Source organism: Pistacia vera, unplaced genomic scaffold, assembly GCF_008641045.1.
Source record: "Pistacia vera cultivar Batoury unplaced genomic scaffold, PisVer_v2 Contig196, whole genome shotgun sequence".
Taxonomy (NCBI): domain Eukaryota; kingdom Viridiplantae; phylum Streptophyta; class Magnoliopsida; order Sapindales; family Anacardiaceae; genus Pistacia; species Pistacia vera.
Genome location: NW_022195997.1, coordinates 973,146 through 987,880, shown reverse-complemented (window position 1 = coordinate 987,880; position 14,735 = coordinate 973,146). Strand labels below are relative to the sequence as shown.

The window sequence follows — 14,735 nt, the reverse complement described above, 5'->3', positions numbered from 1 at the left end:
CATTCTATGCCAAAAATACATTAGGGATCATTGGAAAGTATTCAAGTTTCTTCTCTTCACGTGGCAGAAGTAGCCAGTACCGTAAGTCTATATAGGCTGGGGTGTTTGCCCATCCCAATCCCTCAAACTTAACATTGCCCCTCTTCTCTTTGTACCTCCACCAGTCGGATTGGTACAGTTGACGGCAACTGATGTGAGTAAGCTATAAACTCAACATCACGTGCTCTAGATAAATAAAATAAAATTATTGGAGAGGTGAATAAAAAAAATCAATGATCATAATAAAGTAACTCTTAAAAACTAGATTAAGCTTTTAACACATCAGCCAATTACAATGACGTGGGGTTATGTTGTACCGAATAAAATCAAAAACCAATTCTGCCGTGGCAAAACCTTACTGAAAGGACCACAATAGTGGAGTGGTTAGTTGGGCAGTTGTAATCCCCTCTCTCTGTTTCATCTGTTTTAGTTTTAGCTTGCTCCTTGTAAGAATTAGGGTAAGGACGGGTAGGTCTGAATGGTCGCTGTAGATTGGCAGCTAAACGACACACAAATGGCCAAATGCAATCTCTCGTCTTTCAAGACCAAATCTTCATTGAACATATCTTTCTTGGTCTTTTTCTTCCAACTCACCAGAGCCAGGTTAGTATGATCATTCCTTTATTACCTCCCAATAATAATATATCCAATTGTGTTTACGTATGTGTAGTTTCAACTTAAACTCGATCTTAATTACTTTGTTTGTCATTTGCAGTCTCTAACGCCATTGATGTTCCGGTCACTGGTGGAGTTCTAACGGCCCTGGTAAGTCAGCCTGCTGCCTCTGTCACAACGATACTCTACTACAGTGAACTTCTTCCTCAGAATATTGTTCGGAGAGAATGGTTAGACACGAGTTACTGAGCAAGAAAATTTCTTTTCCACTTCTTCGTCAATTTTTGAGATGTTTTGGTAGACTCTCATCTCCTTAATTTCCCAGATTTCATGATTATCATCTTTATCATCATACAGCCATTTTATTTTCTGACATAATTTAGTCAACTTATGAGAGAAAGGTAGTTTCTGAAATTTTCCTACGCTTTCTCAGATTGATTTTTACATGGTGGATCCGGCAATTTGTGTAATTGTAATGGTGATTATTTTGAGATTCTTGAAATAATTAAAAGGAACAAAACAATGTTATGAGTTCGACACTTAAACAGCATGGGTGGGTGGATTTGTCATGTAAAGAGAGGATCACAATATTAATTTCTGTTTGAAATAAACATATTGTTTCAGTGATTGATCCAATTGCAGTAGTGAATATAAATTCCTCAGAATGTGTATGTAGCATGATGTATAGATTTTAAATTTTAGTTAATATTTATGGTGGTGGCGCAAGTTTGAGATGTTGAATGGCCTGGCCAACTAATACGAGCTCTTCATCGTTTCGTTGACTTGGACCATCTATTTTTCTTAATGCTTTGATACTATGCATTGAAAAGATGAACCATTATTATTTAATAAAAACAAGTTTACTGGTATAATTGAGATCACAAGTTGATTGCATTAACAAATAAAACGTTGTTTTGTCTATATTTTTTTATATTCTAAACTTTTAAAATATATTTTGGAAGTTTCTTGGTAGATTTAAAAAAAAATATATGAATTGGAAAAATAACTTAAATGTTTTTTTTTTTTTCTTAAATATTATGGTAAATAACTTTTTAAGTCCCCAACATAAGAATTAACAAATGAATTGAAAAAATTATTTGTGACAAAAGAAGAGAAACATAACCCATAAAAGTCCAAAATCAACTTTTCAATGTAGCATGTAAAAATCAGCTTTTATTAACTTAAATCAAGGAAATATGGGTCAAAGTACTAGTGAAATTCATTTACAAGCACCCATTTAATGAAATTATGACGTTGAACAAAAATTGACTCACAACGCAATCTACAAATTTTTTCTCATAATTCCGACATTTGCAATTAGACAGATGAGATATATCGCCTACTATCACGTCGAAATTATATAAGAAAGTTTATAAGATTTGACTATAAATATAGTTAACATTATATGCATTTAGGGTCGTAATTTTCATTTCATCTAAACACAATAAAAAAGTTCACTTCCGCTTCACAACATTGTTGCCGCTTGTAATGGGCGAGGTTGGCAGTGTCACCATTGTTGGGGTAGGAAAGGAACGTTTAGCAGAAGCATCCGGTTATTCAGATTTTAAAACTTCCTCCTCGTAATGTCATTATGATCATGATAGTGATTTTTAATGCAAATAGCACATGTATACGTATATATGTATCATAAATAAATATGGATATCATATTTCAATATAAAGAATATAAAATGCAAAATAAATAAATAAATGAAAAAGTTATTAACTCATTTGCTGTACTTTTCTCCCCGTCAAATACTCTCAAAGTACCGTAAGTGTGGCACATCTAAATCAATACACACAGAGTCTCACATTGATGGGGATTATCTCACTACAATAGAATTAAGAACAACTCCTTACTTGGAATGACCGAGAATATGAAGATACATACAAGATCTCACGTTGATGGGGATTATCTCACTACAATGGAATCAAGAACATTTTCTTATTTGGGATGATCGGGAGTATGAAGATTAAATACTATGAAGAATAGCAAACAAGTTGCTAATCTTCTTGGATGTGTACGTGGGGGTTAGGGTTTTTCTTTTCTCTCATTTATAATCTTTCTTGGTTTGTTATCTCTTACATACAATGAACCATAAGTCTCCTTTAAATAGTCACTAAATATTGGATTAGTAGGCTATCCCTGGAATATTGTATTCCAGTTTAACTTATTCTCTGTCGGTTTAACTAATAACTAATTCTAGACCCATTTGGGTGTTAGCCTAATTTGGGTCTAAGTTTAATTATTAAACCCATTTATAAAATTTTCTTATTTGGACATAATTTTTTTGATTAGTTAATTTAATTAATCAATAATTAATTTATCTAATTAAAAAAATACCGTTTTAATAAATTATATTAATTAGTTCATTAAGACTTTCTAAAAACTTTAATATTCTCATTAACTCTTTAATAAGAGAATCCTTTAACTCCCATCAAACTTAAAAATCCATAAGTATGTAACCTTTATAAATTCATTTACCGATTGACTTTTGAAAATCGCGGATGTAATTAAAATTGCACTATCTCTAGGGGGACGGGAATTAAAAACCCGAATTTCTCTGTGCCCCAACTCCTGCCTCCCGGCCCGGGCAATCTGAACCCGGACCATAGCAGTTTAAAATTTCAGCGCCCGCGCTTTTTAAAACCCCTAGAAATCAGTTTTAGTAACCCTCAAACCCATCAGTTACGAAGAACAATCCAAAAAAACCTAGAAAATGGCCCAAGCCGCGAGGCTAAACCTGAGAATGCAAAAGGAACTGAAACTTCTCCTCAGCGATCCGCCTCCTGGCTCCTCCTTTCCATTTCTCTCCGCCGACTCTGACCTCACCTCACTATCCACCATTCATGCCCGTATGATTCCCTTTTCTCTTGTTTTCTAGATTACCTTATTTGTAGTATTCAGTTTATAACGTGGTTTATTTATTTTGTTGCCGCAGATATTGAAGGTCCTCAAGGCACCGTATATGCTAAAGGGGTTTTTGAAATCAAAATTCAAATACCTGAAAGGTGTTCTTAACTTAAATTACGATTATATTTTTGGAGTTTATAGAAATTTGATATGAATATTATTTGCTGACGTTTTTAATTGTTTTTTAAAAATGTATTTTCAGGTATCCGTTTCAGCCTCCGAGTGTGACCTTTGCCACGCCTATTTACCACCCTAATATTGACAACGGTGGCCGAATATGCCTTGATATTCTCAATCTTCCCCCAAAGGTGAGTGAATCCCATTACTGTATTGGAATTATGAATATCTGAGTTATTCTCTGGGTTAATTTTGCCATGCCCTTTGATTGTTGGTGTGGGTAAGTAAGCTCCTAATTATTTTTCAGCTAGTTATAGGCATAGAGGTTAAGAGTAAATATGTGACTTTGATGGTGTTTGACCCGCAAGGTCCTATATTGGAATGGAAAATGGAGCAAATTTGCTATAATTTCTAAGGTTCTTCCATACACGTGTCAACTTTTTTATTGCACTTGGTGCCCTTGAATCTAGTCTAGGAATTTTTGAATAGGAATTTAAGGTTGTTTCCTTCAAAAAATAGGAAAAAACGACTTGGTTGCAACTCTCAATCTTCCACATGTTTCTGCTGGAAGCTTAATTTTCGTAAACACTGCTTGTTTTTTGGCCCTGGAATTTTGACCTATATACTGCAATGGCTCAACACATTTCTGCAGTGATCTACTAACCAGGTCAATCAGAGTTTAAACTCTAGGATTCTGTTTCGATGAACTTGTGCAGATTTGAGTCTTTTAGTTTTGTTCCTTATCTTTGTAAGAGTCACTATTATTTCTGGCATGATGAACTAGCACTTAAAAGGGATAATAGCCAGAAGATTAAACTATTTCTCCTTGTTACAACAACATCATCCACTGAATTGACAAGATCGACTGATGATCTGCCAGATTGGGAGGTTTTAATTGTCATTTGAATATTTTCAATGGCTTGGACTCCCGGGCATGTTGTTTCTCTATTCAATTTGCTTTATCGTAAAGTTTCTGTTTCTTTCATAAATCTAATTTTTGACAAAGGTATTTTAATAAAAAACAGGGGGCATGGCAACCATCCCTGAACATCTCAACTGTGCTTACAAGCATAGGGTTGTTACTGAGTGAACCAAATCCTGATGATGGACTCATGTGTGAAGCGGTTAGTTTTATACCCATTGATTGTGTGGGCAGCAATTGTGAATTTGAAAGAGTCTTTTTCATGTGATATGTTTTGACTGGATGCACAGAGCAGGGAATACAAATATAACAGACAGGCTTTTGACCAAAAAGCTCGATCAATGACTGAGAAGTATGCAAAGGCAGGAGTTGCTGGGAATAATTTCAGCAGTCAAGGCGTTCCGAACTTGAATTCTACTGTGGTATAGTGACATGAAATTTGTCTACTGTTATTGATTTTGTGAAATATTATATTTTTTTTGATACTGAAATATCTTACTTCAGGCTGAAGTTAGAGGATCAATAGAGTCAAGACTTGAAGTCAGTGAATTAGTTTCAAGTCATAACAATCAATATGGTATCAGCCGGAAGTTGTCGCTGGAGTTTTCAAGCTCAAGCCAAAGCCAAAATAGGGACAATGATGTGGAGGTGAATGAGGTAAACAGTCAGCACCCACCCTCTATTTTTGTCTTTCTTTCGAAAACCAGATGGATGCTAAAGAAAAATGAACGAGGTCAATATTACTTTTGATGTCCTGTTTCTCTCTATCTTTGCAAAACCAGATGGGAGCTAATGGAAAAAGGAAGGATATAAGTTTCACTCTTGATGACTTTAACTTGAGACGTGAGAAGCTATGTGGAACTAGGCGGAAGCTATCACTGGAATCCTCTTGTCAAATTCTGAAGCAAGACGGTTGTGTCATGGAAAATGTATTGCCAAATCAGTTTCCACTGTGTAGCCCTGAAACCATTTCTGTAACTTCTTCAGGATCATCTTTGCTGCACGCCAGCAATTTTAGACAGCAAAAACATCATAACAGGGAATTAAAGAATGGTAGCATAAACACTAGCTCGAAGCATCTGTGCGAGGATGACCAGGAAAAGCCGTGGAGATCTTTGGATAAATTCCAACTAAATGATGATAATAATGAGAAAATCTTTATCCAGCCACAGGTATTGCCCTCCCAGTCACACCTTAAATCATCATGTGGAGCACAATCAATGCCCCTGTCCATTAACTGTAATGAACTAGAGCCTTGTAAGGATTTTATTGATACTATGGGAAATGGCTCTACTGAGGTGAACTACAAGAAGCTATGTTCCTTTGGCAAGAAGCATTCACTGGGATTCAAAGGGCTATCACTAGGACAGGAAAAGGATAATAAGGAGAACGAGGCTCCACTTCGGAAACAACCTCTTTCAAGTCCCCACCGCTCTTCTACAAAGATTGGAATTGGGCGAAAATTGTCTCTTGGCCCTCTGACCCATTTGCAAGATAGCAATAATAATAACAGCTGCATACTCTCACACAAGGAGAACCTCTCCACAGATGCATCTAAGTCATTGTTCTTGAGAAAGGAAAAAAAGGAGCAAACAGATCAAGATCGTGGGGAGACTCAGCAACAGAAAACAGTGGAATCCCCAATATCTGAAGTGGTTGTTGTGCTAGATAGTGAAGACAGCGAGGAGGAGAGGGATGGAGTTTTGAGGTCCAAGCTGTTGCTAGGACGGAAGCGCATGGGGAAGTACAAAATTAGAGCTTAATATGTGATGGTTTCTTACTGAATTACTGACCCCCAAATATCTTACGCCTTAATATTTTCTGGTGTATGGTTATTTGACAGCCATTGACCATGCATTCTATGACTCTTTTCATTCTGGAGGTCATTGGTAACAACAGCAGAAACAGCATTGGCTCTACATAAGCTATTACAGGCTTACAGCAACAGTTGTCTGACTGGTGATAACCAATCAGTCAATATGTTAATATCGATAGTGACATTATACTTTATCCCCTTTTGATCAAACTTGGTTAAGCTGGCTTCTTTGATTTCTCTAGTCTGAGGCTTCTGGGCTGATGAAAAGCTGAAGGAACCATGACACCAATCAAATGCATCATAGAGTACTTTAATTCAAGTAGCTTAAAATTCGATTTTGGCCAAAAAGTAATAAACGATCTTCTATAAAAATGACCTACTATATAAAAATCATAAGTTTTGCTGAGCGTAGTTTTCTTCTATTTTTAGGTGTTAAAATAATCCATTTATTTCAGGGTATCCAAAAACTTATAAACTAGTTAGGAATTAGGATGAGATGATATTAATATCGGTGAAAAGGTGATAATGTTGCTCTGATACTAGTGTCACATACACTATGATTTGAAAGTATTGGTAGAAATGAACCTTGTCTACGTAAAGACCAAGCCATATGCTTGTCCTGTAAGTTTTCTCTGACCATAAACTCCACACGACTTTCTAGTAGAAATTTATTTCACACTCACTCAATATCAACCGTATGTTCCTTTATGTGGCCCCAAAGAAGACCTCATCCTCTCGTCCAAGTTCGAACAATCCATTTGACAACGGGCTTGGTAAGTCGGACTAGGCCCGGCCCACGATTTTTAGAGATATGATAAAGGCCCCGTTCTTGTAGGCGACGAGAGGCGGTTGAATAACTGATGGCATCGTTCTGCTGCCTATCTACAGCATCGACATCGAAAACCCTAGCAATTGCCCCTTCATTAAGACCCTCCACGTCGTTCTCGTCAGCGTCAATGAGCCAAAGTTGCAGTTGCTCTCGAGTCTTGATGCCGATGTTCGGTTCTAATCGCCTTAATTTGAATAATCAGAGGGCGCGGAGGCAGGTGGTACGTATGGCACCTGAAGAGGAGAAATTGACTCGTCGCAACCCTCTCGATTTCCCTATCGTAAGTTTACTTTTTTTCAATTCTGTTATTCAAATTGAACTTCCTTTTATTTGTTTCTTGATTGGTTATTTGGCACGGGAGGTTTGATCATATTTTATGCCTTAATTTATACAAGAATAGGAATTCGAAGACGTATCTCTTGAGGGCTTGGTTTTCTTTAAATCTTTGGTTATGATTATGAATTTTGTCTCAAGTGCAATATCTAGAGATTTAGCCATTTGTGTTTGTTTTATGACTTGCATATTTAGATGATCTAATTTAGTTTTTAGAACTCATTAGTTAAAGTGGAATTGGGCAGATTACGATGTGAACTTAATGAAGGTATAATCACAGCTTTTTGGTTGATGTGCTACTTAATGAAAAGATTATGTATAATGAAAACGAAGGGTGCGTTTGTTTCCCTATTTTTGCCCTATCATATTCGTATCATTTCTAAAATACACATTTGATTTTCTATTCTGAAAATACTATTATATTTTGTTCAATTATTTTTATACGCCATAAGTTTGTTAATTTAACTAAACACCTCCCCAAAAAAAAGTTTAAAAATTGACAACAACACCTTCACTCACACACATTTGCCAGATTCGGCTGCCATTACCGCCAGAAGGTGGCCAGAATCTGATATAATGGCACACTACCGGCTGGATATGACTGATAATGCAGTGATATAACATTTTTTGGCCAGATCCACTAGATCTATAGTCAACGGTTAAATCTTTGGCCGTAGCTAGTCGTCAATGACGGCCAAGATATGGTTGTCGTTAACCATCAACGACGGCTATATCTTTGGTCGTAGCTGGTCGTAGCTAGTCGTCAATGATAGTCAAGATATGACCGTCGTTAACCATCAACGACTAAACGTGACTAGATCTAGCTGTCAATGGCCAGATCCACGGTGGATCTGGCTGGAAAATGCCATCTCGGAGCACGATTGGCCAGATCCAGCCACCCTCCAACAATGATGGCCAGCTGTCGATATTTAATGGATGGGTGGGGGTGTTTTTGTAATTTTCAATGTTTTTATTACATGGGTGTTTAGTAAATTAACAAACCTAGATCAGTGTTTTGTTAATTTTCAAATCCTTCCTCGTTATTACCACCTAACTCTTACTTTTTCAAAAATACTATCTAAAATACTAAAACAAACGCACCTGAAAAGATTATGTATCATGAATTATTAATTGAAATTCCGAGCAGCTTGTTCTATTTGAAAATTAATTATGGTGGATTTATTCTCGAGTAAACGACTTCCCACTCAAATAATAGTTTAATAACACTTTCTCACCAATAGACTTTTAAAATACTATTTTACTATCCAAATTTATATTCCGTTTCTGATTTCGACATTGTTGTGACCCTACAACACCACTATTCTTTTTCTCGATCATTACTCACTGAAACCTCTCAAATCTACTCTTGTCGACCTTGCTAATTGCAATCGAGCGATTAGAGATTGCGCAACCGTCCCTCCCAAGTCAAATTTCAATTAATCCCAACAACCAAAATCCAATCTTTCACCTACAAAAGACTCATCGGTCTTCTATCTTCAAAAGCCCCAACAGCTTGGACCAAGTTTGTTCTTAGTTTACTATCAGAATATAAATTTAGGTAGTAAAATAATATTTTAAAAATCTGGAGTGAGAAAGTGTCGTTAAGCCATTATTTGGGTGGGAAAAAGTCTTTAATTCTTTATTCTTTTGGTCTGAATGTTTATTGTATGTGCTGGGGTGGTAAATAATGTCTATCAATCTATAACGCAGGAGTGGGAGAGGCCCAAACCTGGTCGTAGACCTGATGTATTTCCCCAGTTTAGCCCTATGAAAACACCGTTACCACCTCCATTGCCATGTGATCCTCCAGAAGAAGATGAAGAAGAGGAAGAAAAGAAAGAGGAAGAGGAGGAAGATCCTGAGAAGGAAGAAACAGAGAAGCCTGATAATCAATAGGAGTATTCTTATTATGACAGAGCCGGGTATTGTATCCCATAAGCTCGAGGTGTCACTTCTTCCTTTATGTGCTTTGTGTAGAAAGTGGATGATAATCATCCCTGTAAAATGTTGTTGAAGGTGAGGGTCCTCATTTTGTGCTGAAAGGATATGTCAAACCTCTTCTTGGTACTTATTGCAGGCTTATATGTAGGCTTTAATTTCCATTTTGGTAGAATTTTCAGTAGCATAATTTGATGAGTGATTTTAAAATAAAATTTAGGCTGATATTTTTCCTCTCTGTGCTGTTATTTTCTTCCTATGAGGATAGATATACATGATCTACTGAACCGATGTGTGTATATTGATTTTATTGCTAGCTGTCTCACTTCTAATCCAGTGTTTTTATAAGAGCATAATTTCATTTGTAAGAATTATGATACTGGGGATGGTTTTGTCGCCTGCACCGGGGAATCCCAACATGACTAAAGTTTAGCCGTCATCTTTTGGGCATGAGACAGATCGGTGGCTCATCTCTTAGCAGCTGGGTCAAATTCTTGATTGTGTTTTCCCTACCATTTGTTTATTTTGTGTCCCAACCAGTCAACAACTCTTTTCGTATTTGCTTTGCACTTTCTGAGAATGAGAGCTCATTCTATGCCAAATAATACATTAGGGGTCATTGGAAAGTATTCAAGTTTCTTCTCTTCACGTGGCAGAAGTAGCCCAGTACCGTAAGTCTTATATAGGCTGGTGTGTTTGCCCATCTCCAATCCCTCAAACTTAACATTGCCCCTCTTCTCTTTGTACCTCCACCAGTCGGATTGGTACAGTTGACGGCAACTGATGTGAGTAAGCTATATAACTCAACAATCACGTGCTTCTTGAAATAATATAAAATAAAATTATTGGAGAGGTGAATAAAAAAAATCAATGACTCATAATAAATGTAACTCTTAAAACGATAGATTAAGCTTTTAACACATCAGCCAATTACAAATGACGTGGGGTTTATGTTGTACCGAATAAAATCATAAACCCAATCTCTGCCGTGGCAAAACCTTACTGGAAAGGACCACAATATGTGAGTGTTAGTTGTGGCAGTTGATAATCCCCTCTCAAATGTTTCATCTGTTTTAGTTTTAGCTTGCTCCTTGTAAGACTTCAGGGTAAGGACGGGTAGGTCTGAATGTTCGCTGTAGATTGGCAGCTAAACGAACACAAATGGCCAAATGCAACTCTCGTCTTTTCAAGACCAAATCTTCATTTTGAACATCTTTCTTGGTCTTCTTCTTCCAACTCACCAGAGCCATGGTTAGTATGATCATTCCTTTATTACCTCCCAAATATAATATATAATCCAATTGTTGTTTACGTATGTGTAGATTTTCAACTTAAACTCGATCTAATTACTTTGTTTGTCATTTGCAGTCTCTAAGCCATTGATGTCCGGTCACTGGTGGAGCTTCTAACGGCCCTGGTAAGTCAGCCTGCGCCTCTGTCACAACGATACTCTACTACAGTGAACTTCTTCCTCAGAATATTGTTCTGGAGAGAATGGTTAGACACGAGTTACTTGAGCAAGAAAATTATCTTTTCCACTTTCTCGTCAATTTTTGAGATGTTTCTGGTAGACTCTTCACTCTCCTTAATTTCCCAGATTTCAGTTGACTCATCATCTTTATCATCATACAGCCATTTTATTTTCTGACATAATTTAGTCAACTTATGAGAGAAGGTAGTTTCTGAAATTTTCCTACGCTTTCTCAGATTGATTTTTACATGGTGGATCCGGCAATTTTGTGTAATTGTAATTGGTGATTATTTTGAGATTCTGAAATAATTAAAAGGAACAAAACAATGTATTGAGTTCAGACACTTAAACGCAATGGGTGGGGGGATTTTGTCATGTAAAGAGAGATCATAATATTAATTTCTGTTTGAAATAAACATTATTGTTTCATGTGATTGATCCAATTGCAGTAGTGAATATAAATTCCTCAGAATGTGTAGTAGCATGATGTATAGATTTTAAATTCTTAGTTAATATTTATGGTTTGTGGCGCAAGTTCTGAGATGTTGAATGGCCCTGTGCCAACTAATACGAGCTCTTCATCGTTTCGTTGACTTGGACCATCTATTTTTTCATAATGCTTGATACTATTGCATTGAAAGATGAAACCATTTATTTATTAATAAAACAAGTTCAATGGTATAATTGAGATCACAAGTTGATGCATTAACAACTAAAACGTTGTTTTGTCTATATTTTTTTATATTCTAAACTTTTAAAATTATTTTGGAAGTTTCTTGGTAGATTAAAAAATATGAATTGGAAAAATAACTTAAATGTTTTTTTTTTTTTCTTAATATTATGGTAAATACAATTTTTAAGTCCCAACATAAGAATAACAAATGAATTGAAAAAATATTTGTGACAAAAGAAGAAAACATAACCCATAAAAGTCCAAAAAACTTTTCAATGTAGCATGTAAAATCAGCTTTTTATTAACTTAATCAAGGAAAATATGGGTCAAAGTACTAGTGAAATTCATTTTTACAAGCACCCATTTTAATGAACTTATTTGACGTTGAACAAAATGACTCACAACGCAATCTCACAATTTTTCTCATAATTCGACATTTGCAATTAACAGATGAGATATATCGCTACTATCACGTCGAAATTATATAAGAAAGTTTATAAGATTTGACTATAAATATAGTTAACATTATATGCATTTAGGGTCGTAATTTTCATTTCATCTAAAACAATAAAAGTTCACATTTCCGCAACTTAAAATTATTTGAATTTGTTTAAATTTACCCAATTAATCAATTTAATCATTATTTTGTTGGCAAGATACCACAATTACGTTGTAAACAAGGTCATCATTCTCCTCCATCAATCTCATATTCCCGTCAATTATTCTAATGAGATTCTATGCTTTCAACGTTTTTAGTTTGATGGCGTGGTTGCTCCCACAGCTCACAACCATTCAATTTTGGTTATATTTATTTGTTCTTTAACCTCTTTTGAGAGTGCATTAAAGGTTCCATCTCTTTACTCAACAGCCTCGTATTTCTGAGGCTAAAACTGTAATAAAGACTGATAAACTAGTAGATCAGGTCAATCAGGGTTTTATTTCTAAGTTAATCTGTAATAAACAAACGGAAAACGGCATATTCTACCAAGGTGTAGCAAAATTTTAAGTTGTACTCTAATCGTATTTATTTCAGATTCTTACTTAAACTAACGTTGTTTTCATTATTTTAACAAATTCTAAACTTTTCACTATAATGCATTTGTCGACGCTTTCTTTGACAGAAGACGTGCACATGTTAGCAAAAAACAGCTTATGTTAGTAATCCAAACTGGTAATTTTGGTTTTTTCCAATTGATTCTAAAGTCCAAATACTTTCGAGACCACCGTTGGACTCTCATAACATCTTCTACAAAACTCATACATTCACTTGCGACCTTACTCACTGTTTTGACCACCTCTAACGTCACTAACGTTGTTAGATTAAGGGTGAGAATATCAATTTATAATTTTGTTATCCCTTGGGTGGGAACATGTGGTTTGCTCTAACAAAAAATATTAAACATAATTTTTTAAAGCTCGATGCATTAATATGATACATAAACATGGACCGGTGTTTTATTTTACATTGTTGATGCGTGATTTTTGACACCAACTAATCGACACGTGCGTATTGATTGGTCAAGAGATACACGTGATTATGGGTAGAATGTAGAGAAAATGCAATAAGAGCTTTTTGAAGTGGTTCGGATGCTAAGGTAGCAAGTTCTACATCCACTGATTTGTATTAAATAGTGGGTCAAGTCGCAACAGCGAACTGACTACCAATGATTGGTGAAAAGTAAATATAAAGTTATAGAGAGAGAGAAGCTAATTCCCAGTGTAAAATAGCCGAATCCCCTTAATGAAGGGGTCTTCCTCTTTTTATAGTGAGATGAGTGTAATTAATCATCATTAAACATGGGTTGGTGTGAATGTCAGGATTAAATCCGGTTTTACGTCACATTGCCGACCTTCCAAAATGATTTACGTGATTTGGAGCAGAGAATAGACACGTGGGAGCTCCATGCGTTTGACAGACCTGATGTGTGCTTACCATTCTGACAGGAGCAGGTCACACCCTATCACGTAATTTCTTACGTTAGCCCTTAATTTTCCAGGCGTAACACATTAATAGTATAGTATTGTCTTTATCATTTTATTCTTCTTTGGACAAATAAGTTTAAGGATAAGCTCTAGAAGATTAAGTTATAAGAAAATTGGTCGGGTGGTCCATTCTCAATCTGACTTGGAAATGCATTAAGTAATGATTCTGCTGATAGTCTTTGTTTGATTCGATTCAAAATTTAATAAACATAAGTCATTATTAACCCACTGTCAGAATACAACAACTTTATGTTGTCGTTAGTCTCATGTTGCAGACTATAACGGTAGCGGTAAAGCGAGTGACATTAAAATTATAAGAAACCATTAAAATAATGTAAAATTTTAATATTTTATCTAAAAAACTCAGAAGAAATATGGGACATCCTGTAGTTAATATCGTTAATGCGGCCGTTACATTTTTGCTTAGACTCCAAGACAACAGTTGTGACAGTAATGTCTACCCGAACAGGTTGAACAACCCAAACCAAAAAGTCCACCTTTAGTTAAGGGCACTTGATAGTCATCAGAATGCGGTCCAGCTCAGCAGATTCCTCCCAATCAACTACTTGACCTCTCAAGCGGCCACCATCTCTCTAAACAATTAACACCTCCGCTTCATGCGCACCCTATCAGAGCATTTTTATTACCAAAACTACCCTCTACAACGTTATATTCATCACTACATAACAAGTCATTGGAGTGCAGACCAGGGTCATTATCAGGAACTAAAAACACACAAACATTAGTGAAGGTGGAGTGCAGCACCTACTGGTTCTCAGAAAAAGTGTCCAAAGAAAAAACAAAACAATGTCCGAAGAGTTTTCATTTTGAATTTCCTCTTGTTTCGTTAACGACGGATCACATTACTTCATTTGCATTCTTTAACGTCTCTTTTCGTTTTTTTTTTTTTTTTTTTGAAATTTCGCAACGGTCACTAAAGCTCTCCGAGCAAGATGCTGGACGGGCTGTAGGTCGAGGTTTTGCCAAATGGTTTGACCTCCGATCTCTTTTCTGGATATATTAATTCTGTTGGAGTGTTTATGTATTCTTTTTGTGTTAATGTATTATTTGTTGACAGTAAATCGT

At 35.9% G+C, this 14,735-nt stretch overlaps 2 protein-coding genes across 2 annotated transcripts; both read left to right on the top strand.

Moving 5' to 3' along the window:
* Window positions 1–3,373: 3,373 nt before the first annotated feature.
* Window positions 3,374–6,372, top strand: LOC116128022 (probable ubiquitin-conjugating enzyme E2 37). Its single transcript, XM_031413694.1, has 7 exons — window positions 3,374–3,509; window positions 3,596–3,665; window positions 3,770–3,875; window positions 4,710–4,808; window positions 4,897–5,028; window positions 5,111–5,263; window positions 5,389–6,372. Exons 1-7 carry the CDS (start codon window positions 3,374–3,376, stop codon window positions 6,367–6,369), a joined length of 1,677 nt encoding a protein of 558 aa, XP_031269554.1. The 3' UTR covers window positions 6,370–6,372.
* Window positions 6,373–7,249: 877 nt separating this feature from the next.
* On the top strand, window positions 7,250–9,760 carry LOC116127957 (coiled-coil domain-containing protein 9). The gene is made up of 2 exons (XM_031413616.1): window positions 7,250–7,531; window positions 9,295–9,760. Exons 1-2 carry the CDS (start codon window positions 7,283–7,285, stop codon window positions 9,478–9,480), a joined length of 435 nt encoding a protein of 144 aa, XP_031269476.1. The 5' UTR covers window positions 7,250–7,282; the 3' UTR covers window positions 9,481–9,760.
* Window positions 9,761–14,735: the final 4,975 nt, after the last annotated feature.